The 27031-nt window shown below is 38.1% G+C and overlaps 1 protein-coding gene across 5 annotated transcripts in view; it reads left to right on the top strand.

The window, feature by feature from the left end:
- The window catches only part of PARD3B (par-3 family cell polarity regulator beta), a 1305457-nt gene that overhangs the window by 1165120 nt on the left and 113306 nt on the right, over positions 1–27031 (top strand). For 4 of the 5 annotated variants that reach the window (XM_020972847.2, XM_020972848.2, XM_020972849.2 and 1 more), the window contains one exon: positions 4140–4275. In XM_020972847.2, coding sequence (XP_020828506.1) covers positions 4140–4275 — 136 coding nt within the window. Of the gene's footprint in view, positions 1–4139; positions 4276–8194; positions 11819–27031 lie in introns of those variants that run through there. The other variant, XM_020972850.2, reaches the window with a different exon arrangement.

The following is a 27031-nucleotide window of genomic DNA, read 5'->3' as shown; positions in this document are numbered from 1 at the left end:
ACATACATATGTGTATTTGTTGGTGACAGTGTTGGTTTTAGATTATACACTCCTAGATCAGGTCTCTGCCATGTCTGCGTAATTTATGATGCAGTTAGCAGAGTGCCATCCACAATAGGATCATAAATTTAGAGTTGGAAGGGAACTCAAAAGGTGTCAATTTTTGACCCCTTCATTTTACAGATCAGGAAACTGAGGCCCAAGTCTTCTGGCTCCAAGCCAGCGTTCTTTCTCCTGTACCATGGTGTTTCTCACCTTTTCTCAGATGTTAAGTTGATGTTAAGGGCTGCTAGGTAGCACGGTAGAGAGAGCACCGGGCCAGGAGTCAGGAAGACCTGAGTTCAAATCCAGCCTCAGACACTTACTAGATATGTGACCCTGGCCAAGTCACTTTACCCTCTTTGCCTCAATTTCCTCAACTGTAAAATGAGCTGGAGAAGGAAATAACAAACCACTCCATCTTTTCCATGAAAACCCCAAATGGGATCACGAAGGGTCAGACATGACTGAAAAACAACTGAACACCAAAGATAATCTTACCCACCTCTACCCAGAAGATATATACTAAGGATAGACTGATATCATTCAATTGGTGTGATGTTACATTAGAGTGTGCTATATGTAGTAAGGAACCAAAAAAGGACACGTATACATTTACCATTTATTACTTCATCTATTCTAACACACTCTAACTCTTGGGAGGATAAAAAGATGAGAAGAAGAATGTTTGTTGGGTCTGGGTTGGGTTGGGTTGAATCTTTCACTAGAGACTCATGCATGAGGCCTTACAACCTTCTTTAAAATATGGACATGTGAGAAAAGATGCCACTTGCCAACAGAGAGTAAGGAGATAGTGGGTTTTGTCCTTAGATGGTTTTATGACTTTCTGGGGTTTTTCATGTTTTCTTCTCTGAGTCTAGGCTTCTTTTCTGGGGTAAATAGTCATGTTCTTGCAAGCTATAGGGAATTCTCTGAATCCTAAATAGCTGAATTTGTTTTCCTTCCTTGTTCCCTGCACTTGAGAACTGCAATCTGATCAAACCCATATTTTTTAATTTATGTATTTATAGGCATATGGGAGAATAGTTTACAGGCAAAGTATGATTTTTCACCACAAATGTAGGAAAATTGTGGGATTTTTTTTTAATATCGCCTTATCAGTTTCTTTTTTTTTTTTATTACTGATGACTTCATTCTGTTTGAATTCAATGCTTCAGTTTCTTTGGGGTAAACTAATAGATTATGTATGCGATATTTGCACAGCGTTGATTGAATTCATCTGGTGAGTTTGAATGTGGTTCATATATTCACGTAATTGTCAGAAGCCAAGTTGAAATTCAGAACTGTTGCATGAGCATTGGATTGGGCATCAAATTCATCTCACATTACTCAAGAGTGAGTGAAGCTCTTTTATAGTATAGCACTGCTTTTTTTTCATGTTGGCCTATGGTTAAAAAAAAAAGGAATATTGGTTTTTTTCTTCTTTTTCTTAAATATTGAGGGAAGATTTTGTTGGGGTTTTTTAATAAAATACTGCAGTGAAGTATAGTAGGAAACTATTCACTTGAGGTTTGGTGTGTTTTTTTTAACATGTCTAAATAAAAAACAAGGATGTGCAATGTCAGAGGTTTTTCTTTTTACCAGAGACATAATGGGCTACTAAATTAATAAGCTTTCATTAAAGACCTACTGTTTCCTGAGTACTTCCCTCATTATTTTAGGGAAGGCTTGGAAAATAGAAACTATGGTCCTGCCTTCTTCAAAGTCTTTGTATTCTAGATAGAGAATGCTCATCTTTCAAAAGATCTGTAGCCATTATGTACCCACTATGATTCACAGATATGATTTACATCTCTTCTTGGCAACACCAAGATGTTACCAAGTTGGTGGCTTTAATGGCGCGTGCTGTGACATTTGTTGTTTAAAAAGTGAATCTAATAGATACCTTCTCTTTAGCCATTCCCAGCCTCCAGTTCTTGGCTTCTAAAAACAATCAAATATAAAATTTGCATGTCTTAATAATATCAATAGGTGAATAGTGCTTTAGGGTTTCAAAGCATTTTTATATACATTATCTCCTCTCCTTTTAATGAGCAAACTATGATGTAGGAAGTGCAGATACCTTATTTGATGGGTGAGGGTCCTGAGGCACAGAGAGTTTAAGTGATTTATTCAAGATGATACAAGCAAGGTTTTCTGATTATCAGCTGTTTCTACTACCCTAGAGAGGCAGTATGTGGAGGTAGAACACTGGTCTTGGGAGTCAGCACACCTGGTTCCAGTCTTTACTCTGACACTGATGATATGACTTTAGCCATCTCACAGAGCTTCCCCAGTGGCCTCATGTGTGAAGTGAAGATAGGAATACCAGCACTGACTCCCTCAGTGGGCTTCAATGAAGAAAGTGTTTAATGAACAGGCTATACTGGGCGTCCCAAAAGTCTTAGTGCAGTTTTAAGGTTTCATGGCTTAAAACTGGCCTGAGACTTTTGGGACACCCTGTACAATTTTGTTATTTCTGATGTCATCAGTCTTGTTTTTTGTCCTTTTATGATCCCATCTACCCCTTAAAGGAAGGAAATTCTGTTCCCTCACTCACCTTTGCCTGTTATGACCTTTTAATTTCTCCTTCCCATACCTGCCTTATTGTACTTTGTACCAGCAACCACTCCCCTCCCCCATCTTCTGTAATAAATTCTTCCTCTTTGTCTTTAGAGAACCATTAGGGAGAAACGGAGAAGCAGGCAGGGTGGAACTGAATTTAGTAAGCCCTTGGTAGGATGGGGTCTGTGTGAAGTACAGGACAAATGAAGAAGACAGGGCATGGGTGAGGTGTAGAGACATAAAATACGGACAGGTAGTAATACTGATGGTTTCTACTCTCCGCTTGCCTCACATCCTTCACGTGAGTGCCGCATCTCCTTTCTTAACCTTACTCTTTACTCCCTAGACTGAAAATTCTAACTAATCAATTAACACTAATAAGAGGCAAGGTGGTGTAGGGGTTAGAAATAAACCTCGGATTCAGAAAGATATGAGTTCAAGTTATGCTCTGACATGTACTGGTTTTATGTACCATCTATACCAGGCAACTTTCAGGGACTCCTAGGTAGAGTATATTTCTGGGAGTTCCCTACATTGATGAAATCACAGGTCCAGACAACAAAAGAAAGGACTGTGTGAGGAGTCTGTTTGACTTAACAGAGGGAAGCCCGACTTTGGATTCAGGAAGTCCTACCCTTGGGCATGACTGAAAATGACCGAACAACAACAACAAAAGCTGTGTGGTCGTGGGCAAATCATTCTCAGTGCCCCCAGTAACTTTCTAAAAGCAACAGTTGCAGGAGGTTACTGATCTAGTCAACTGACATTTATTAAGCACCTACTATGTGCCGAGTATTGTGCTAAATACTGACATAAATGGCATAGAAGATAGAGCACTGGACCTGGAGTAAAGAAAATCTAAGTTTGAATCCAGCTTCAGATATTTGTCAGCTTTGTGACCCCTGAGCAAGACACTTAAACACCTTCTGCCTCAGTTTCCTCATCTGTAAAACAGGACACCTACCTCCCAGGGAGGTAAGTAGGAATCAAATGAGATAATACATGTAAAGTGTTTTTGTAAACCTTAAAGTGCTATATAACATTAATTATGATTAATATCATTAATTATAATACTTATAGTTTCCCAGATGAATGAAATCATAGATTTGAACCTTCTCTCCCCCCCTCAAAAAAAAAAAAAGAACATACCTTAATAGATCCACAGGGACTCTTATTTGGAAAAATGAGATAATTGTGCAAAGTAAAATGTATTCAAACTTTACAGTTATCTGATCATAAGAAAATACATTGAATATTCTAATCCCCATAAGAGGGCAGGGCCTTAACTGAATATCCCACTCAAGAAGTATATATAATTTGTTAGTCTGTTTTTTTCTATTTTTAATTTAATTCTATTTTTTCTGTTTTTTGTAGTTTCTCTGGCTAGCTTGAATTGCATTGTGAGGCCTTCCAAATTCACATAGGTCCATCCCTCTAAAATTGTAAACCCTTTTGATAAGTAGATCAAAAACCAAGTCTTCAAGAGTGTTATGAATTTGTGTTAGCATCTTTCCATGTGATCATTTATTTTCCAGTGGCCGCCCCACAACTGGATGTGCTGACCGAATCCAGAAGTTACGGAAGGAATATCATCAGGCCAGACGAGAAGGCTTTTCTTTATATGAAGATGATGAAGTGAGAGCAAGGCCTTCTGATTATGAGCAGCATTGGGTAAGTTTCTGCCTGGTCCTAATTACTGAAGTCTTTTTTAATATAAAAGTTGCAAAGGCATTGTACTCTTCAAGGAATTTTCCAGTCTCCAGTTGTATCGAGTTAGCTTAGAGACTTAGATTTCATAGACATGGATATTCTGCAGACAACACCCCTGCCTTCTCATGGAAATTGTTTGCATACATCAAACCACACTAATCTACAGTAGCTCCTTCTAATTGCTGTCATATTTAGCCTGTTGCCACCAGCATTGAACATGTATGCTTGTAGATATGGGTAGAGGGTATCTCCTCTACTTTACAATACAAGGAAATTAGCCACTACCTATTGGATGTAAGTCTTTGCTTTCCATCTCTTGGGTCACAGGGCTTTAGTTAAGCACAAATAGATAATGCAAATAAACCATCCTATACAGCAAAAAAAAAAAAAGATAAATGATTGTTAGAAGTGAACCATCAGAAACTAATGTCAGGAGTGTGCTTTTCAAAAACAGGCGTCATCGTTATGCCAGTATTATATATTGAGATTGTATATTGACTTTTGAACAATTCACACTGATGATTGCCCCAGTATATTGCAAGAGCCTTTGTTTAGAAGTAAGCAATATTTTCAATTAGAGGGAACTTTCTATGTCTTGTCATTTCAAATCCTTTATCCTTCAGGGGACAGAAAGATTTATCATAAAATTCTAGAAGGATGTCTGCCATAGGTTTAGTTATATGAAGTGACAAGGATACCTCTCCTGTCTTTTTCCTCTCCTTCCGTGTAGGTATAGGGTACAACATGGCATTGGGCATCCCAACAGACTTCACCCCATGTGAGCAAGGGGAGCAAAGATGACAATATTTTAATCATCAAGTCTCTGTTCGTAATACCACCAGCACCCCACTTCTTCCAAAATCCCCTCTTTTCCTCCTCCAACCCCAAAGTTTCCTGTGTTGTTTTTAATTACAAGGCACTGGTATTCGCTGGTGTGATATGATTGGTGAGCCCCAAAACACCAGCTTCAGAGGAGCTAATTCTATTGGGCAAGGAGGGAGAAACAAAGGAAATGTTTTCACCTCTCATTTAGTAATAAACAAACTGAAAAGAAACCGATGTTCTTAAGTAGTAGAGGAAATACAAACTTTAGATAAATCACAATCCCAGCCATCATTATTGAGTTTACAATCTGGATAAGAATGAGGATTAGATACAAACATAGTCAGCTACAATATGCAATATTACTTGATAAGCACCTTAGAGAGTTTAAAAACAGTGTTTTTGATATCAAAAGATGAAAGTCATTACCAATGGGCAGTGATTAAAGAGAGCTTCACGGTGGCTTCAAGATGGCATTTCTCTGCGACTTTAGGAATATAAGGAAATTATTCACTACCTGTTGGAAGTACTTCTTTGCCTTCCACCTCTTAGGTCACAGGGCTTGGGGCAAGCATGAATAGATAATGCAAATAAGCCATCCTCACTAAGAAGTGGGAAAAAAAAGATAGCTTTATAGGATGGTAGGGATTCCACAGCAAACAAAGGGAACAGGCATAGGGAATTATATAAACAAAAGCATGGAGGTGGATTCTTGAGAACAGAATCAAAATCACAGACCCTCAGACCTAGAAGGGGCCTTGGAGGCCACCAGCCAGTCCAGTCCAGTCCATACTTGAGAGAGAAATTGAGCCCAATGACCCACATGCTTTCCTTTAATTTTTATATTTATGCTGTACTAACATCTTTAAATCAAAATGCTTGAGGTTTGCTTTATAGAAGATTAATTTTGACCCCATGATAGTTATCCAAAGTAAATTCATTGACTGGATGGGCGTCTTTCAATGATGGATTAAATAGCTCTTACCATTAAATCAGTAGATCCTACTAAGGACCAGTGATCTGATCCCAGGTGGCTAGAAAAGGGCTTGGCACTTTCAAATAAATCATAGTTGATATTAATTTTATTATAAAAGATGTCAGAATTGAACAGGTTTAATTTTTCAGAATAAAGAACACTTAGGCTCTTGATGGTCTTTCATCAACTTTTCATAGAAAGGCATAGGTAAGGGACAGGCCTGACTCAAGCTTTAAGTTTAGGTTAGCTGTTGAAACAAGATGATACATTCATAGACGATTTGGCTATGCAAAGGAGGCTTACTTAGGTATAGCATAGAAAAGATATTCAACAAGGACACTGAAATATTTAGCTTGGGTACACAGTGCACTCCTCTTGCCTTACCAGTGTCAGCTCAAGTGGTCTCGGGACATCTAACAAGTCTGAAGGGCCCCGATCTTTGTGGAGCTTTTTTCATGACTTAAGTAACCAGAAAGCATGGTTGAGTTGGGACCAGCTCATAAACTTAGGAGAGCCAATTGTTAAATTTTCAGTGTGAGCATTGATACCTCAGAAATCAGCGAATGCTACACATCAGGGCTTGATTTATTATTTTATTGATTGTTCAGACTTAAGAAATTGATGAGGATAGTGTTAATAATTCAGGTTAAACTTAAAGTGTGTCATACACACTTTTTTTTCTTTTCAGAAAGCCAGTTATTAAACATTTACCAGCCTATCCTTGCCAGGAAGCTACTATATCACCATGATGATAGGTAGCTAAGAAGCTGCATCAAGTGAGACATAGCTTTAGCCTTGGCCTAGGTGTCAGAGAAAGCTTTGTTACCTTTCAGAGAAAAATTAGGGTGGTGGGAATGTGATGGATGGTGGTCCTCTCACAGCCTGGTAAACATTCACTTTAGATCACAGCTTCCTCACTGCCATGGAAGAGGAGGGGAGATTGTCACAACACAAGCCTAATCTTGCTTTAAATTAGGGCACATGAGGCAGAAGGTGATTCCCTGAATTGAACATATCGTCTCCCACTTTCAACATTTGTACCGGCTCTCCTCAAGTATAGAGTGCCTGCTCATCTCCACATTTTAGGTACCAACTCTTTCAGGGAACCTTCTCAGATTTTCCCTAGCTAGAAGTCTTCTCTCCAGGCTCAGATTTTCTTAGAGGACATTGTACTTTGCCTCCATTTCATCCTACTTAGAATCATGTTCATACAAATACATGTCAACAATTAATTAATAGCTAACATTTACGTTACACTCTAATGCTTTCACAAATCTTTACATGTTATCTCATTTGATCTTAACAACCTGTGAGGTAGGTGATATTATTATACCCATTTTGCAGATGAGAAAACTGAGGCTGCAAAGAGTTTAGTGATCTGCCCAGGGCCATATAGCTAAATCAGTGTCTAAAGATGAATTTGAACCTTGAATCCTTGTGGTTAGTTGTTTCAGTCGTGTCTGACTCTGTGACCCCATGTGGGCTTTTCTTGGCAAAGATACTGGAGTGGTTTGCCATTTTCTTCTCCAGCTTGTTTTACAGATGAGCAAACTAAGGTAAGGAGGGTTAAGTGGCTTGCCCAAGGTCACACAGCTAGGAAGTGTCTAGGGTCACATTTGAATTCAGATCCTCCTGACTCCAGAAACAGCACTCTATCCACTACACCACCTATTTAAACACTTTACCCACTCAGAGTCTACAGTACTCTATCCATGTTCTAACTTACCTCAATTATTCACTCAGTTGTATGCAGCTACTTCCTGGAGAGCAAAGATTGTGATCTATTTACTTTTGTATCCTTCTCTCTCAGTGCCTAGCCCAGGCATTCAGTGATTAATAAATATTAGAAGGTAAGCTCCTTGAGAGTAGGTTTTTGTCTTTGTAGCAACGGAGCCCAGTGTGGAAAAAAAAATATTTGTTGATTGGCTGATTGATGAGTGTGTAAGAGGACAAACAAAGTAATGGATAAAGAAAAGGCCGTGTGTGTGTGTGTGTGTGTGTGTGTGTGTGTGTGTGTGTGTGTGTTTCCCATGCTTTGAGCACTTTGAACTTTGCCAAGAGTGACCACTGTTTCCGTTTCAGGGAAAATAAGTTTGCTTGGCCAGCTGGATTCTAAGACCTTGCATCCTCACACCAGAAAGAACACTGTCATAAAAGAAGAGGAGTGTTCATTGTGCTGGAGGTTTTCCAATGTGCATCTTTGAAATCACAGGCTCTCTTTCCCCCCTCCTCTTCCCAAGCCAAATAAAAGCATTCTTACCTTCTGCCCAAGAATAAAAAAACAAGCCTGGGAAACTTGACCACAATGGTGCAACCCTCAGGGTCTGCCAATGCCCTGCTTGTGCCTCTTGCAGAGGCCTGGGGGGGAGGCGGGGGGGGGGCGCGCAAAGGATATGAGAATTCACATTTCATTCCTGTCAGTCAAATCCTTCCAATAAGGCAGGACTTTGGGAGCCAAGTATGGTCACTTCTGAAGAATACTAAACCTTCCAAGTTATCTGATAAATAAAGATCATAAAAATACACCTTTTTTTGAGCAGGCACCGCCCACTGCCATCTCCGTGGGCCTAGGAATGGGCACTGACTTTTGTCTGAAAGCTCCCGAGGTCTGATTGAGATGACTCTCACCTGTCCTTTTGCTGACACCATAACACAACAGAATTTCTGATATCCTGGCTGGGGAAGGGAAAGAGGAAGGAATTATCTCACAATGTACTTTTTAAAAAATAGAATAAATCAAGTTAAAGTACCCGGCAGGCTTAAAAGCCAATATTGTGAGAAAAAGTGATCTCATGACAGGCAATTGGGATCCATAAATGTTTTAAAATAAGGTCAAAAATTCATCTTAAATAAGTCTCTATTCTTTATATATCCTTCCCTGGGTTTTTCTTTTTTTTTTTCCTCTGGTCTTCTTCTTTGTTGTTTCTGTACATTTCTTTAGCAGGAATTCACCCCTTCCCATCTCTATTTCTCTCATTGGCTCTCTGCTCAAATTCTGTGATGCCTTTTTTTTTCTTTTTCTAAGGAGCCCCTGAATTATTCAATTCGCTCTTTTAAAGTAGATAAATACACGCAGATTGCAGTGTTTGTAAAATCTCACTTGAAACTACAAGATTCTTTTCAGTTGGTCTGCTGGGAAGTTTGTTGTTTCATTGTTGGGTTTTTTCCCCCTGCTGTTTTCCTGTCTGTGAAAAGCTTCGGAGCCAAAGTCACAAGAATTAGATGGTGGCAAGTGAAATAGCTTAGCATGTTTTTATGGGGCCAATTAAGCGGGCTAGATATGCTAGCTGTGAAGTGTTAATATTTGCCAAAGGAAAAAGAAATACCTGTTATCTGTGCTAGTATTTTATTTTCTGGAAAACTTGTTAAGACTGTCACAGTCCTCTGGCAACTGGCTGCCTCTCTTATTGGAATCTGAAGGCTTGTTGCTTGAATAATAGCAAGCTAAATAACCTAGGAGTAATTTGAGAATCGGTAGCACTCTGGAATTTTTGGCAATATGGCTATCTTTATCATTATCTTTTCAGGGCCTACATCATAGGTACTGATTGTTTACAAATTCTTTGAGTAATCAAATAAATTGGAAAAGTCTACAAATATGAGGGGTATGTAGATGTATGGATCTGGAAGGGAGAGTGGGCCTACCTATGTTGAGGGGGAAAACTAGAAGTTAGTAACTTGTTTGGTTACTTAGGTTGGTAACCTAAGAACTAATATGGTATTATCAAGAGATGCAGAATAGTATAGTGGATAGAAAGTTGTCATTAGAATCAGGGAGATCTTTGGGTCATACTACATGCGTGACTTTGTGTGATTCATTTAACCTTTCAGTGCCTCTGGCCTCTCCTACAAGTGACAGAGCAAATGCAATCTGAACTGGTCCCAGGACTTTCCTCACTAGATATTCTCTATACCAATGAAATCATGAATCTATTTTTCCCTTAAAAAAAAAAATCTTACAGGCTGACTATAGCCACAGCAGGTCTAGAAACACAAGTGGGAAATACATCGGTGGTGGTAGTCTCTGTACCAACAAGATGTTAGAGCCTTGGAATTTTGAAGTGTGGTATTGTAGATTTCACACTTGGTTTTGTCATCTTCTAGTTCCTTAAAGTAATTGTAGCCTCAATGCAAAGATAATTGGGATGAATAAAATAAATTCTGCTTGCTACAGTTTAGAAAGGACATTGGCAAACTAGAGTCTGTCCAGAGATCACCTGATCCAGACGGTGGAAGGACTGCAGAGCATGCCATAAGAACTCCCACAGAGGTGTTTAGCCTGGGGAAGAGGCAGTTTAAAGGTTCCATAACTGCTATCATCTGGTATTTGGAGAGCTGTCTTTTGTCTTCTGCCAAACTGAAGAACTAGGAGCGATGACTGAAATATTTCCACTACATATAATGAAGCTCTTTCTAACAATCAAAGCTGTCCGAAAGGGAAATACACTGCCTGCGGAGGTCGTGATTTTCCCTTAGTGGCTGTTATCAGGCAGGCAGGCTCTGCACAACCACTTGTAGGAGATTCTTCTGTTGAGGTGTCTCTATGTTACATCTTTCCTTACTCTAGTTCATCCTCTGCTTAGCTACCGAACTGATTTTTCTAAAGCCTGGACCTGACCATGTCACTTCGCTTCTCAATGAGCTTTTTAGTGAATCCCTGTTACTTCCAGGATCAAATATGAAATCTTCTGTTTGGCAGGATAACCTGGCCCCTTCTCACCTTCCAGTCTTCTTACATTTCACTCCCCTCCATACATACTAGGATCTAAATACACTGGCCTACTTACAATTCCTAGAGCACCACAATCCATCTCCCGTCAACAGGCCTTTGCATGGCTGGGCCCCATGCCTGGAATTCTCTGCTCCCTCTCCTCTGCCTTTCAGTTTCCCTGCTTCGGTTTTCTTTAAGCCTCTGCTAAAACCCCATCTTCTCCGGGTGGTCTTTCTGATTAGAATGTGAGTTCCCTGAGAGCAAAGACTAGCTTTGCCTTTGCATCCACAGCCTAGCAAATAGTAATTCATGTAGTAAATTTTTGTTTACAGACTGACTTTAGGTTTTACAAAGTGCTTTCCCCGTAACAACCCTATGAGGTAAATGGTGCAAGTCTCATTAGCCTCAAATACATAGGAAGAAACTGAGTCTCAGAGTGGGGTAGTGACTTGTAGAGAATCACATTAAATATGAAAATAAAAATCCAAGATTAGCATTCTTTCCATTTTGCCATATTGCCTCTAAAAATTTTAAAATGATCATGATAATAATTGTAATTCACTTTTTTGTGACACTTTAAAAACACCAAGTGATTGATCATCTAAATTTTTTATTATAAAGCAAAGGGTTCTCAGTCTGGGGGAGGGTCTATGAATTTTGATGGTGAAAAAAATCTCATCCTAATTTTCACTATACTTTAACTGAAATATAACATTTCCATGAATTATGAATGTAGGCAATAGCCATTATTCTGAGAAGGGACACATGGGTTTCACCAGACTAAGGAAGGGGTCTACAGCGCGCACGCGCACACACACACACACACACACACACACACACACGCACACACACCGCTGAAATAGAAGGGAAATAAGAGAAATTTAAATAGAAAAAAAGAAAAGGCCATTAACTTCTGGTGTTATACATTCTGTTTACAATTAAGAGTTTTTGTTTTTGTTTTCTGGGGGAAAATAAAATGTGTCTCTCTCATGCAAGCCGTGTCCTCTTTTCAATATTGCTATAAGTCTGATTGAAAGAAGAGATATTTAAAGGGAACCTCTCCCTTGCAATATGGATGTCTTATCTTCCAAAAGCTTGTTTTTAAGTCATTTGTTTGGAAGTTGGAATACATTTTCCATAAAAGGAATTTTATAAGTGGATGGTTAAGTTTCCAGGCCATCCCACAAAAGCATTTTTAACTCATAACATAGCTGTACTATAAAACTAATAATACTTGCCATAAAACCAACCTGATGGTTTAAAGGTTTAGCCTGGAGAAGGAAAAAAAAAAGTTTCTTCACCCTTTGCTGAGCACAGACTGGCCCTGGGGAAAATGTTTAAATATTTAAATATTAAATATTTTAAAATTTAAATATAAAATATAAACATTTAAATTTTAAATAAATAAATGAACTTTGTCCTTAGCACTTTCCCGCCTCTTTTTCTGTGTGTGTCCCTTTCCCTGAACCCCAAAACACATCCCACTTTTAAGATATCCTATCCTTCTCTTGGCCTAGACCTTTCACCACAGCAGACCATAGAGCCCACCTCCCCAGAAACTTCATTATAACCTATAACCTTTCTTTACCCCACCCCAATCATAACTCCTCTTCCTTTATTGCACTAGATCTCAACTGAATTAGGAAGAAAATGAGCCTAATTCGAACAAATTTGTGATAGATAGCCCCTTAACCTTCTCAAAGGTTCTTCCATTTCTTAGAAGAGAATGTTTCTAAGTACAATTAAATAAACGATTGATATAATTTCTGGTACTAGAACAAAGAAAAATGAATCTGTTCCTGTGAAATGAGAAAATATTTGGGAGCAGGGAACTGTGATTCAAGTCTGTTCCCCCTAAGCTATTCTTGATTTTTACACATTTTCCCCTTTCTCGACTTCTAAGTTCAAACTTTACCTAAAGGCTCCAGATTTTCTTTTCTCTGTGGTTCTTGGTGGTGGGTACATTGAGGTGGGGACTAGGAGGTGGTGAAGAAGCATCCATTTGTATGCATATGGGGAGTTTGTGAGTCGGCTGTTTGTATTTCAATAATTGACTATATATCTATTTTTAAACACTTCAAAACTCCTGTCTTCAGCTACTTGAATTACTCCCTAATTCTCACTATGTAACTTTTTTCCAGCCCAAGAGTGTTGAAAGAAATCCAAATGGATGCACTGAGTTTCGTCAGTTCTCTGTTGAGGTTTAAATAAAATCATTCTTGTTCATGCTAAAGTGGAGCAGTCTGGCCTACCTCTGGCTCCAGTCCAAACCTAAGTAATAGAAAGGGAAAGGGAAAGTTCAGAACTACATTATTTTTCCATAATATGTCAAAAAGTTCTACGTTGTACTTACATTAGAATGAAAAAAGAACTCTTTGTGCTCTTAACGAGCAATTAATTCCAGCTTCAGGATGTTGAGTTTAGAATAGGTTAGGCACCCCCAAACCACAAGCGTTTGTGCTGGCTCATAGTGAAAAACCAAAATTCCTTCTTCTAGAATAATAACATTCTTTTCTTCTAGTGCAATGGGAGAAATGACAATTTTATATAATATGGGAAACCATAGCAGAAACTCCTATGAATTCCAGACTTCCTAAATGTTCTCAGAATTGCTGAAAGTCAGTTGCATTCATTTTAGATGATTACAGAGAAATTCTGAGAAGAAAAAAAAAAACTTTAATATACCTCCCACCCCCAAATGAATGGGGATAGACCCTAAACAAGTAGAGATCTAAATTAGTATTTATATTGTATGAAAAGTATCACCCTAACTGTAATGAGGGTGCAAACTCCTTATAAAACTACGTTTGACTTTTGAATTTAGTGCCTTACTGGTATCCAAGGAAACGTGAACTTCCTTTGCTCCAGTTCCTGTTGTAATTAACCAATCAGAGTCCTCCCATGGCTATTCTACTTCTTAGAGTTTGGGGAGCATTTTGGCCCAAAGTCATTCTGAAATGTAATAATATCTATTCTTATCAAATAGGAAAATTCAAGTGTTGGGAAAACATGAAGAAAACCCATTTTTCTGAAAGACACAGAAAAATCTGAACCAGAAAACTTCTGAGATGCTAATAACAGAGAAGCGTTGGCACTGGATTCTCTACCAAAAGAAATAATACTGGCAAATACAGTTTTATGAAATGTGCCAATCCCTGTGACTTCAAATCATCTAAAACTTTCCCCTAGTTTCTTGTTTTTCCCTTCTCATCGGCCTCTTTACAAGCTCAGGTCCTACTTTACTTTGCATTGGTACTAAGTGCAAAGGTTGATGCTACTGAAATTGAACAAAGCAGGGGTGAAGAATTTTCCTTCTCGTTTGTTCCAATAACTGATCTAAAAAGAGAGCAAGTAACACATTGAGTTACTAAAACCATTGGGAAATGTTTTCCTTTCTCCTTTCTTAAAATAGTCAAGTACTTCTGGCTTACCTCCATAATACCTCCTGTACAAGATCCACCTCGTGCCAGATCCCCTCTCACTCTGCTTGTTACCAGATGCCTCTCCTTTCATTTGGGGAAAAACCAAAAGAGGAAAAAAAGTCCACGAAGCCAATTCATTTTTTTCCCAAGTTAAATGCAAACATACAGCAAACGTGGGACAGCTGCTACCTTCGTCCATAGGAACACGACCAGAGAGGAGAGGGTGGTGGTATTGCATTGGTTCAGGGAGGATATTAATGTTTGGAAGATTTCCCTCGAAGAGAAGCAGTAGGGAATGGGGTGGAAGACATTCCACATCCCAAGCTGATATCTCTTTTCTAATGAACCTTCTGGTGTGCTTTCCAAGAACACACGCCCTGGAAACATGTTGGGATGACATTGCTTTTCAGCATTTTGTGCCCCATGGTGCTAATTGCCAGATTACCAGATTTGTGTCTAACAGCAGCCTTCCCTCTTCATTTTCAACCATTCCTTTCCCTTGCCTCATCTATTTACTATGTAAAGAGTTTTCTTATTTTCCATGCACGCCTTCTAAAACTAACTCCTGAAGTTTAAATGTCCAAGCTGCACTGCCATAACAGTAGGATACACATACACACACATACACACACACACACACACGTATATGTGTGAATGCATATATACACAGACATACATACACATACATATACATAAATGGGATTGACCCTGTCTGACAAATTAATGGGAGTGTGTAAACAAAAGTAACTCTTGCATAGGTAGACTAGGCACCAGGCATATCTGGATTCCAATTTGCATTGTGGGAAATATTAATGCACTGAAATTCTTGTTAACTAACTAACTGCACTCTCCAGTTCAGATTCAGTACCTTTTAATGAAAAAGCAGCCTAGACTACAAGGAAGGGAAGAGGTAAGCCAGCCCACATGGCAGGACAGTAACCATGCATGATCCTGCCATATGTGGAGCATACAAACAAAGGAAACCACAGATCTTTTTGAATATCTGAATATCATGGAATCATAGAATCACATTCCAGCAAAAGCTTGTGGGCATTTTGTCAGGCAGATACCCGTTCAGAATAGTTTGGACACTAGATGATCACTGAGGTAACTTCTGACTCTGAGATTCCATGAATTTTGGTTGCAATAATCAATATGAATAATGGCCATTTTTTAAAGGCATTTGACAACATTTACATGAGTAATTTAAGAAAATGATGTGAGATTTAAAAGTTCAAAGATTTGTTTACTAGAATTATTTGAGGTTTTTTCAGATTTTAGTTCATAATTCCAAATTGCTTTCTAAAAATGGTCATACTATTTCATAGCTCCACCAACAATGTATTAGTATGCCTATCATTCCACAACCCCTCCAGCATTGACCATTGCCATTTTTTTGTCGTCTTTGCCAATTTGTGGAGAATGAGGCAAAACTCAGGGTGGTTTTGATTTGCATTTTTTTTATTATTAGTGATTTGGAGCATTTTTTTATGTGGTTGTAAATACTTTTCAATTCTTCTTTACAGAATTATTTTTTCATATCCTTTGACTATGTATTGGGTAATGGTTATTAGTCATATATATTTATTGTCTATATATCTTGGATTCCAAACCATTATTTTTGGAATAGGATTTCCCTTTCTATTTTTGCTTTTTGGGTTTGTTACTTTATATTGAAATGCTGTTGATTTTTGAAGGCTTATTTTGTACCCTGCAACTTTGCTGAAGCTATTGATTGTCTCAATTAGTATCTTTAATCATTCCCTAGGGTTTTAGTATAGTATCTCATCAGCAAATAGGGATAATTTTATCTTCTTGTTACCTGTTTTTATACCTTTAATTTCTCTCTCTTGTCTTATGCTGTTGCTTGCATTTCCAGAACTGTATCAAATAATAGTGGGGAGAGTGAGCATTCTTGCTTCATTCTCATATTTATTGGGAAGGGTTCTAGTGTATCACCATTGCATATAATGTTTTCTTTTATTTTTGGATAGAGGCTATTTATGATATTTTCTATACAGATACCTCTATGCCTATGTATTGTAGGATTTTTAGCATAAAATAGCGCTACACTTTGTCAAAGGCTTATTCTGCATCCATTAAGATGCTTGTGTGATTTTAGATTTTTAGGTTTCTAATATTATTAATTATGTTGATTCATTTGTTAATGCTGAAAGATCCTTGTACTCCTCATATAGATCTCATTTAGTCATAATGAATGATTTCTTAGATAAATTGCTATAGTCCATTTGACAAGATTTTGTTTAAAATTTTTGAATCAATATTGGTCTGTCATTTTCCTTCTTTTTTTAATCTTCCCGTAGTTTTGGTATTAGCACTATATTTGTCTCATAAAAGGATCCCAGCAAAGAGCTTTCTTTCTTAATTTTTGAGAATAATTTGTAAGGTATAAGTACTAATTTTTCTTTCAAAATTTGATATAATTCTTCTGTGAATCCATCAAGACCAAGAGTTTTTTTTCCTTTGGTATTTCCCTTATATCTAGATCTATATCCTTTTCTGATATTGTGTTATTTAAAAAGTGTATCTGGGCTTTAGATAGTTTGGGATTTTTATATTTTTGAAGATATTCCTGTCTTGTGTTCTCAATTTTGTTAGCGTAGAACTGTTGCATAATATGTTCTGATTTTTAATTTTTTCTTCTAGTTTTGTGTGTTTTTTTGCTCATTTGCTACTTTATTAATTTTATTTTCTGCTCTTCTGTTTTTAATCAGATTATCTAAAGACTTATCAACTTAAGGAATCAACTTTTAGCTTTATAATTTCTATGGGTCTTTTTGTTTCCAGTTTATTCTTCTCTGATTTCTCATATCTCTTCTTTGGTGCTTATTTTAGGTTTGTTTATTTGTTGGCTTTCTAATTTTTTAAATGCATACTCAGATCATTAATCCTCTCTTTCTATTTTGTTAATATATGTTTGTAGAGATATAATTTTCACCCTGAGAACTGCTTTAGTTACATCATAGTAATTTTGGTATGTTGTTTTATCATCATTTTCTTTCAAATAATTATTAGTTATTTCTATTATTTGTACTTTGACCTACTCATTTTTTAGGATGTCATTATTTAATCTCCATTGAAATCAGTGTCTTTTGTTTGTTGTCCCTGAACCAATTACTATTGTTATTGCATTATGGTCTATACATTGACTGTTTCTTCCTTTTTACATTTGTTTGTAATATCTCTGTGCCCCAATATGTGGTCAATTTTTGTAAAAACTTCATGTGGTGATGGAGGATATAGAGACAGAGATAGAGATAGAGATATAGGCAGTTCTCCCCTTTAGAAGACACCATAAGTCTTTTAACTCTAATTTATTGTTTATCATTCTGTTAGGCGTATTCAAAACTGAGAGATGAATATTGAAATATCCTGTCACTATTGTATTACTGCTTATGTCTTTTTATAACTCAATTAATGTTTCTGTTATGAATATGAATGCTAAGGCTTTTAGAGCATATAAGTTTATTACTGATGTTAGTTTATTGTCTATGGTTCCTTTCACCATAAAGTAGTCTCCTTGTTTCTCCCCCTTTATTTTTTGAATGCTTGTTTTTCCTTTGTCAGTATGATGGCAGTTCTTGCTTTTTTGCATTCACTTGATGCATAATAATTATTTTCCATCTTCTCAGTTTCATTTTGTATATGTCTTATTTTTTGAATGTGTTTCTTATAAGCAACAGATTATAGAGTTTTGTTTTCTTATCCAATCTGTTGTTCTTTTTCATTTTGCTGGATTGTTTAATCCATTCACATTTAAAGTTATGAGTTATATTTATATTTTCTTCCATTTGTTGCTAATTTTTTAAAAGTTTTATGGTTTTTCCCTTTTCTGCTACAAACCCAATATTATGTACCTTCAGTTACTTTAGTATATTCATTTTTAAGGTGGTCTTATTCTCAATGGCTCTCTTCCCTTTACTTCTGTTCTCATCTTTCCATTACTTACCCCTTTCCCTTCGGGTTTTTGCTTATTAGTTCCTTTTTCTTATTTTCCCATTTATCTGGTTATTTAATTCTCCCCCCTCTCTTTTTTTTTCTCAGTTAGTCAAGTTAGCTTCTCTCTTTCTCTGCTCCCCTTCAACTAATGCCATTCTTTAGTTGGTTTTATTATTTAATTTTTGCACTCCATTTTGTGTTCCATTCCATAAAGTTTCTCATACTCATTTTATGATTTATATTCTCTTTCTGTCTACTCTAGACACTTATTCTCTAGTGCCTGACCTCTATTCTCAGTATTACTTGTGGAATTGAAACTTCCAAGGTATCCATTCTGGGCTCTCCTCACTAGATACCAAATCTTCTACTGCCTTGTAGAGCTTGCTCCAGAGAAGACACTGCCCCATGGTGGGATATCCTGTCCCTAACTGTGGACTCCACCACTGATCTATACCCTCCTCCTGGTTACCATTTTTTCTCCATTTGCCTCAAAATCTCCTCTCTGGGTCCATGCTCTCATACTTTCCCAGGTGTCAGTAACCCCAAGAGTTCCAATTTCCCCCCTTCCAAGGTAGGTCTTTACAAGCACCAAATTCCCTAGCTCATACCCAACACAAGTTCCCAATCTCATTTTACAGGAAATCTCTTCATATACAGGAGCATTCATCAGTTGTGCTTCTTCCTACTACCAAAGCAAAGCCTCTATCCTTTTCCCTTCAGTCCTTCTCTTACTCCTCCTCACTTACTCCCTTGTAGGTTTGTATCTTCCTAACACCACAAGGGTCACCTTCCCATCATTGCTAGCCCTCAAGTTGACCGCTGTACATCCCAAAGTCCCTTCTGTCCCCTTGCTGTCATGCTCTTTCATTCACCCTCCCATTCTGTAATGTAGTATTACAAAAAAAAATTTATTTACCTGTAGGCTAGGTGTTGCCAGGTTCTGTCCACAATGCCTCAGTTCCTCCTCTTCACTTCTTCTCTTCTTTATCATTTGACTTTGGTCTTCACTTGTCTCTTTGTGTACATTTAGAAAAAAGTATTTTACTTGTCTCTCTGCTATCATTCTGTTACTGTTACTGTCTTTGACTGCCACATTTATTCACTTCTCCTGCATTTCTGTTCTCTAGAGCATTTAAGAATCAAATAATCTCTTTGGGTTCGGTTGTCTTTCTAAGAATATTCAGATGCCTCTTTATTATTGAAATCCATTTTTCTTCATTTATGGTTAACCTCAGATTTGCTAGGTACATCAGCCTGGACTACATCCAGTGCTCTTCAAACACATTATACCATTTCCTCCCGCATTTTCTTGTGGGTACAGAATAGTCTTGTGTTATTTGAATTTTATTTTCTTTGTATTTGAAGGTCTTTATCCTGATTTCTGGTAGAACTTGTTTCCAATTTGAATTATTAAATTTAACCACTATATGTCTTGGATTTTTAGTCTTTTTCCCCTCCCAGAGTCAATCTATGAATTCTTTCAACTAGTATTTTATTTTCTATGCTTAAAAGTTCTGAACAATTCTTTTCTATTATTTCCTAATTATGGTATTAATGTTAAGGTTTTTTGTTCTGTCTTGCTCTTCTGGGAGATCTATGATCCTTAGGATTTTCTTTATACATCCTGTTTTTAAAATCAGTATGTTTTGCTTTCATAATGAACATATTTTCTTTTAAATTTCTTTTAAAACTTATTGGTTTTTGCTTTCCTTCTTCTAGAATGTCCTTCACTGTTGTGTATTTGCATTCCCAATCTATTATTTTCTGTTTTATATCTTTGGAGAGACTTGCCATTACAGATTCCAGTTTTTCTATTCTGCCTATTATCATTGCTGTGCTGGTCATGAATGCTACTTTTATTTTTCCCATTTTTCTTTTAAACCACTCAGAAACAGCATGTCCTGTTTCCACATTCTCCTCAAATTCCACAGTCTTCTATCTCATAAAGTGTTTGTGTCATTTTCCTTTGTTTTGCAATATTTATTCATAGATGGCTAAACTCATTTGCTAGAACTAAAGGCCTTATTTCTTTCTGCTGTTCATCTTTTCCCTGTTGATTTATCTACTTATGTTCAAGATCTTTGAGTTTTCTTCTTACTGAGATCTTTGGTAATTTCAGGGATTATTTCCTCCTGTTGTTCACTGTCTGACTCCTTCCCTTTTGAGGTGGTTTCCTGAGGGGCTGGATCTCAATGTATCTCAGCCTCTTCCACATTAAGCAATTCTTGGTTCACCAGCCTGGGTCTCTACCCTAAGTGGTTTTTGGATAGTAAGAACTGGCCCCAGCTAAATGCTGACCTCTTTCCTTTAGGCTTGGTGGAGTGCCATGCCCTCCAGACACACATAGCCACCTGCTCCATTGTCTCATCCAGCTTAGTCTATTCCTACCTCTTTGACCTGGCAGAGCACAGCAGTTCAGATAGTTGTCATGCTCGTGCTGTGAGATTGATTTCTGTGGTTTGGGTCTCTAAGACTCTGGGAGGTGGGGTAGGATGGGGTGTGGTGTTCTCTATTTCAAGAACAGACACATGCCCTGTCCCTTTCCCTCTGTTCCTGGCTGTCCTGCAGAGATCTTTTACAGCACAGATTGCTGCCTCCCCAACAAGCTTCTGCCCCTGGAGTACTGCCACAGTGCTGGCTGGCTGTCAAGGCCTGAACCAACTTCTGAAGCCTGGAGCCAGGATCTCCACAGCACTAAAGAAAGGGAGGGGAGACCAGGGTGGTAGGGCTGAATTTTGTTGCAAGCCAGTGTGTCATAACCTTAGGTAGGATCTTTGAGTGCTAAGTACATCTTCCCTGCCACTTAAGTGACAAGCTGGGGAGGGGTACTAAGTGAGCGCACTGTAGAAGTGAGTTCCTGGTTTGTTTTGTTGTTGTTGTTGTTGTTGTTGTTTAAATCTTCCTTTGGATTCTGGATGTTCTAAATCATAGAGACAGCTGGAGTTTCTTTATAACAATTTTTGCACCTAATTTCTGTTTTGGAGAGGTTTGAAAAGTCCAGGGGATCTGAAAAATTGTCTAGTCCTCCATCTTGTTAGTTTTGTCCCTATTCATTTTCAGCTATGCATTTTAATTTAAAATAATTATAACCCATCTCTTAAGACCAACAGATATGTGGTCATGCTCTTTACTGTGTTCAATTTTAGACTCAATATTGTTGACTTAGTATTGTCATTTCTCCTTGAGAGTGAACTAAAGGCTTGCATCCTAAGACTAGCAGGGATCTGATCTCTCCTGCTTATCATGTACCTAGCAGGATCTCAATTCCCAGCACCAGATTAATAGTCTACTGAACTCCCTCTGTACTCAACTGGACTGTCCAGCTGGACCTCTTATATATTCATCACCTTTGTTTTTAAATCCTGAGTCTCTTTAATTTGCCTGTGTCACAGGGGCAAGCCTGTTGTCAGTCCCTCCAGACCTTTTTTTCAAATGTAAAGGAACCACTCAAGGTGCTTATAAATGAGCTACTCTAGGTGGCCACTCAAAATCTGGAAAGGCAAAAGTCTAAGACCTTGCCCCAAATCCTTACTTGTATCCTTGACTTTGGGACAAAATTATCTGGTGGAGATGCTATTAAACAGTAGATTTAGGTAGTTTAGAACAGATGTAAAATATTTCTGTTAGGTGCCCACTGATGCTTTTCTTTGATGCTAACTGACCCACAATATTTCAAAACACAGAGACCCCCTTTTCTTGAACTCTCCTGTGTAACAAGTTTGTTTCTGTGTTTATCAAACTCCCAAATAAAACTTGGAGCTATGACTTGAAGTTACTGTGTTAATGTTAAGTCAAGCAGCTGGTGGAACAGTGCATAAAATGCTAGGACTGGAGTCAGCAAGACCTGAGTTCAATTCCAGCCTCAAACATTTACTAGCTGTGTGACCCCGGGAAAGTCACTTAACTTCTCTTCAGTTTCTGCAGCTGCAAAATGAGGATGATAATAGCACCTACCTCCCAGGGTTGTCGTTGCAAGGATCAAAGGAAATAATAATTGTAAATTAGCACAGTGCCTGACACATTGTTGTTCAGTCCATTAGTTGTGTCTGACTCTTCATGATTCTGTGGACATACTGTCCATGGGGGGTTTTTTTGGTAAAGATACTGGAGTGGTTTTTCATTTCCTTCTCCAGTGGATTAAGGCAAACAGACACAAAGTAGGTGTTAAATAAAGGCTTATTTCATTCCTTTCTTCCTTCCTTCCTTCTTCCTTCCTTCTTTCTTTCCTTCTTTCCTGCTTGCCTGCTTGCCTTCCTTTCTTTCTTTCATAGAATAAAAAAGGAAAATGGAAATGACAACATTCAGGTTGCCATGATAATAGAGTAATGAAAGAGAATAATTTCAGCCCAACAACTATGCTTTTTGGAACTCTCCAAAGAGGTGTGGCAAGGCAGGTTACACACACCAAAAGGTACCCAGGGAACTGCAAACTCAGACAGGTAGGTATTTCTCTTATTCTTAAACATCTCCAGAGTAAGAAAGGTTCTAACTGTCCCAATGAAATGGGCTGTTTTTAGCACAATTTAATTTCATTACAGATGTTCTTTTCTTAAATTCAGCTTCCTTAGCCATAAAAATGATTTATATTGAGGAGTAGGCCTGGAAAATAGTACGCCTCTTTTTCCTCCCAAAATGTTAGCACCTCGTTTTTCTTCCAGTGTTCTATGGTAAAGTGGAAGGCAGTGTGAACCTTCTAGATCAGTTTCCTCTCAGATTCAAGGAATAAAAAAATTCCCTGCAAAACACATTAGTAGAGCTGCCCGTTTGGCTCCATCTCAGCCATAACTCTAGCAATGTTGAGTTTAAAATGCCACCAAAACATGAAGGACTTGAGTATTTTTTCCACACTGAAGATGCGAAAAATAATTAGAAGGTATCTCTGGGTGTGACTTATGAGCAATTATCTGTGAATATATAAAGGTTTTATTTTCTCTGTCAAGCTGCATCATTATAATTATTTAAAATGAAAAATAAAGTCCCTGCCACAGGCAGGGAGAGATTGGGTGCATAACTTTATTAATTATTCGTCCAAGGACTGTAATGCAGATGCTAATCTAATAACAGAATCACATTTATAATGCAGAAGAAAATTTGAGCTGTGAGTTCAGAATGATGCACATGGGACTTTAATGATTCTAGCCAAGACTTGTCCTTTCTCACATTGAACCAACATTCACCCTTTATCTCTGTAAACAACTACAGTAACAATGAGAATTTCAAAAAGGTTCTGTTGCCCTTTTAATGGCCTTCCAGACCCTCACCTCATTCTAATCCTGGCAGTTCAGCCTACTTAGGGCTCACCAAAATATGAGGATCTTCCCACCCCACAATCTGGAACTAATTCCAGCCGAAAGGGTGTGTGTGTGTGTGTGTGGTGTGTGTGTGTGTGTGTGTGTGTGTGTTGGAGATTTTAGAGGTCCTATTTATCTAGCTTAAAATTAATTCTGTCTCAGTGATGGTCCCACTGTGACCTTAGTGACACTAATCTTTCAGTGACTGGGATCCTTCCTGCCTTTGTAATCTCCAGAAGAGAGCTATAGGTAGCATTATAGGTATTATAGGTAGCTATAGGCCACTACCGTGGAGCCAGGAAGACCTGAGATGAATTCTTGCCTCACATACTTACTAGTTGTAAACTCTCTCTGCCTCAGCTTTTTTCATCTTTAAAATGGGGATAGTAATAGCACTACTTCACAGGGTTGTTATAAGGATCCAAGGAGATGATATATATAAAGTGCTTTGCAAACCTTTCTGACATCATCTCACGGTACCTAACTGCTGACCTCCGTTCCATCAGGTCTCTGAGTTTCAGCTTCTGACACCCCTCACCCAGTGTATATGACAAAGATCACTGGCCTCATTGGACTTGAGATATTTGTTATTTGGACCTTCCCTCATCACGTGCTCCTATCCCAGCTGGATTGATACATATATTTTGTTTGATGATGTATAAGCACATAGTAGGTGCTTAATAAATGTTCATTTAATTTGACTTGGGCCTTCCCTCATCACCTGTTCTTATCCCAGTTGGATTGATACATATGCCTTTGATGATATATTTGTTTTCCTGTTGTCTCTCCCATTAGATTTAAGCTCCTTGAAGGCAGGGGCTGTCTTTTGCCTCTTTTTTTATCTCCAACACTTAGCACAATAGCTAGCACATACTAGAGGCTTAATAGATGTTGATTGTTTAATACTGACAAGCTTGAATTCTGCTTCTGACTCATCGTGCCTCTTGCCTATCCTATTTTTCACACATACATCCCAGATATGCATAATTCTGCTTGTACACCTGTGTTCAGTCTTCTGTTCTCCACCCAACCCAGGGATTCCCCTGAACTCTTGCTTTTGGCCTCCTCCTCCAGTCTGGCCTGCCCTGTTGTGGCTTAGACCCACTTCTAAGAAACCTTTTCCTTCGAAACTCATATTTATTTTAAAGATTTTAAAACAGAGCCTACTTGATTTCTTTTCACATTTAGTGGTAAATATAAATACGCAGAAATAGATAATAATAGTAACAGCTAACATTTACATACCACTTTATGTATTTTATCTCAATGTATCCTTAAAACATCCCTGAGAGGTAAGTGATATTGTGATCTTCATTTTATATATATGAGGAAACTGAGGCAGACAGGGAAGTAAATTGCCCAGGGTCATGCAGCTAAAAAGTCCGAGGCAGGATTCAAACTCAAGTCTTCCTAGATCCAAGCCCAACACTCTATCCATTGTGCCTCATCGCTGTCTCAGATTGAGAAAGTAAGAAGGCCAATCAGTACCTGGTATGAGTGTGACAAGCATATGAGTCCCCAATAGATGTCACACACATAGCGTGCACTGGGGTATGACATGCATGTATCACAATACAGGCGGCCCAGTTGGACATATCTGCCAGCCTTCTCTGACTGACAAATGCTGGTGTCAGCCTGGGCATTGTCTGATTTATGAACCCTACTGGCTCACCCCATTTCCATGTCCCACTTCATGATGAGTATCACAGACCCTACATCTATATCACTGTCTTTCTTCAGTTCTTATGATTAAGTGATGCAAAATTCTGATTCTTCCACATTGCAGCCCAGGCTTCTGGAAGTTGGAAGAGTAGTAGTTAAGACCATATTTTAAACAAAAAAATATAGCTGCTAACCTTTGTTATAAAGAAAAAACACTTGTGAGGGAGAGACAATACAAAGGCTGAAGAGCTGAAGTTTGGAAAGGGTTGCTTTTTGCTAATAAAACTTGTTTTTCATTCAAGGCTTCACCGTAACTGTTGTGAGAAGTCCTGATGAAGTGGTAATATCTGGGCGTCTTCATCAGACCATAAAACATCCACACACACACACACACACACACACACACACACACACACACACACACACTCACACATGAAAAAAAAGTTTAAGGTTGTTTTTCTTTTGTATTGTTTTGCTTTTGGCAGACCCAAAATTCCCTCATTGAGGGAATGATAAACTCTAATGTATTAAACAGAATTCTTCAAAAATTGTATAAATTCTCAAATGGAGATAGAATGTTAGCAACACAAACTTATGTTATGCCACATATTACTAAACGTTTAAAGTTTATTTAGGAGATGGCAGTTAACATGCATGCTTCAATAGTCTGGGATTTAAACCTCACTGAAAACCTATAGAGGGCAACCAGTTGGTGCAGTGCATAGAGCTGTGGTCCTAGAGTCAGGAAAACCCAAGTTCAAATCCAGCCTCAGACACTTATTAGCAATGTGACCCTGGGCAAGTTACTTTACCCTGTTTGCCTCAGTTTCTTATCTATAAAATGAGCTGGAGAAGGAAATGGCAAACCACTTCAGTATCTGCCAAGAAAACCTCAAATGGGGTCACAGAGAGTCAGACACAACTGAAATGACTGAACAACTGTGAAAACCTATCCACTATAATCATGGCTAGACTTTGAAAAGGGACTGTTTATTAAAGTCACGCTTGATAACCAATGCTGTGTGATTTGATGAAGAAATTTTTAAAAATGTATCAAACTCTAATTAAAAAAGTAAAACAAGTCATTGCAGCAAATATTAAAAGTTTTTTAATATAAAAAAGTGTAAGGTTTATTGCATAAGTAAATAAATTTAGTTATGTGCTTTGTCCAAAGTAATTCAAGCCACATTCTAAAGTCCATCTGGACCACAATGCCAAGCCTTGGGTGGGAGAAGCCAGTATATTACAGCATCATTTGGCCTTTATATCTTGTCCTTCATGACCAACTAAATATGATAGAAAATATAGTGTGGCTTGGGTAGAGGGCCCAGGGTTCAAGAAGTGGTTTGGGTTTCAGCATGATACAGCATCCAGATGTGGTCTTTACTAACGAGAGGAATAAAGGATAGCTCTGTCTGTCTCCACTAACTCAGAAAACTTTCTGTGAAAAATGGTGTCTGTTCCCACTTGGAACTTTCTGCTATATGAAAGGAGACCTAGACAGACCATTATGCAAGGAGGGTTGCAACATTGCAACATGCCTCTCAGCACTACTAAAATCTCAAAATGAGGAGGACTTTCTCACCATCTATAGGGGACTTCTCTAAACTTTTGTTACTGGACACCCAGTAGAGTAGGAGCATTATAAATAACTACCTTCCAGAATAGCTATGGAAAAATCCTTGAGGCAGGTTTTGCACATTCATTATCATCCTCCTCATTAGCATGTATATAGTGCTTTAAGATCTGCAAAGCACTTTACTAATATATCTCATTTTATCCTCACAACAAACCCAGGCATGTAGGTGCTATTATTATCCCCATTTTTTAGATGAGGAAACTAAGCCTGTGGGAAGTTAAGTGACTTCCCCAG

The sequence above is a fragment of the Phascolarctos cinereus genome, unplaced genomic scaffold (genome assembly GCF_003287225.1).
Source record: "Phascolarctos cinereus isolate Bilbo 61053 unplaced genomic scaffold, phaCin_HiC Scaffold_7;HRSCAF=346, whole genome shotgun sequence".
NCBI classification, from domain to species: domain Eukaryota; kingdom Metazoa; phylum Chordata; class Mammalia; order Diprotodontia; family Phascolarctidae; genus Phascolarctos; species Phascolarctos cinereus.
Note: the sequence above shows the minus strand (reverse complement) of the source record. Positions and strands in the feature narration are given on the sequence as shown.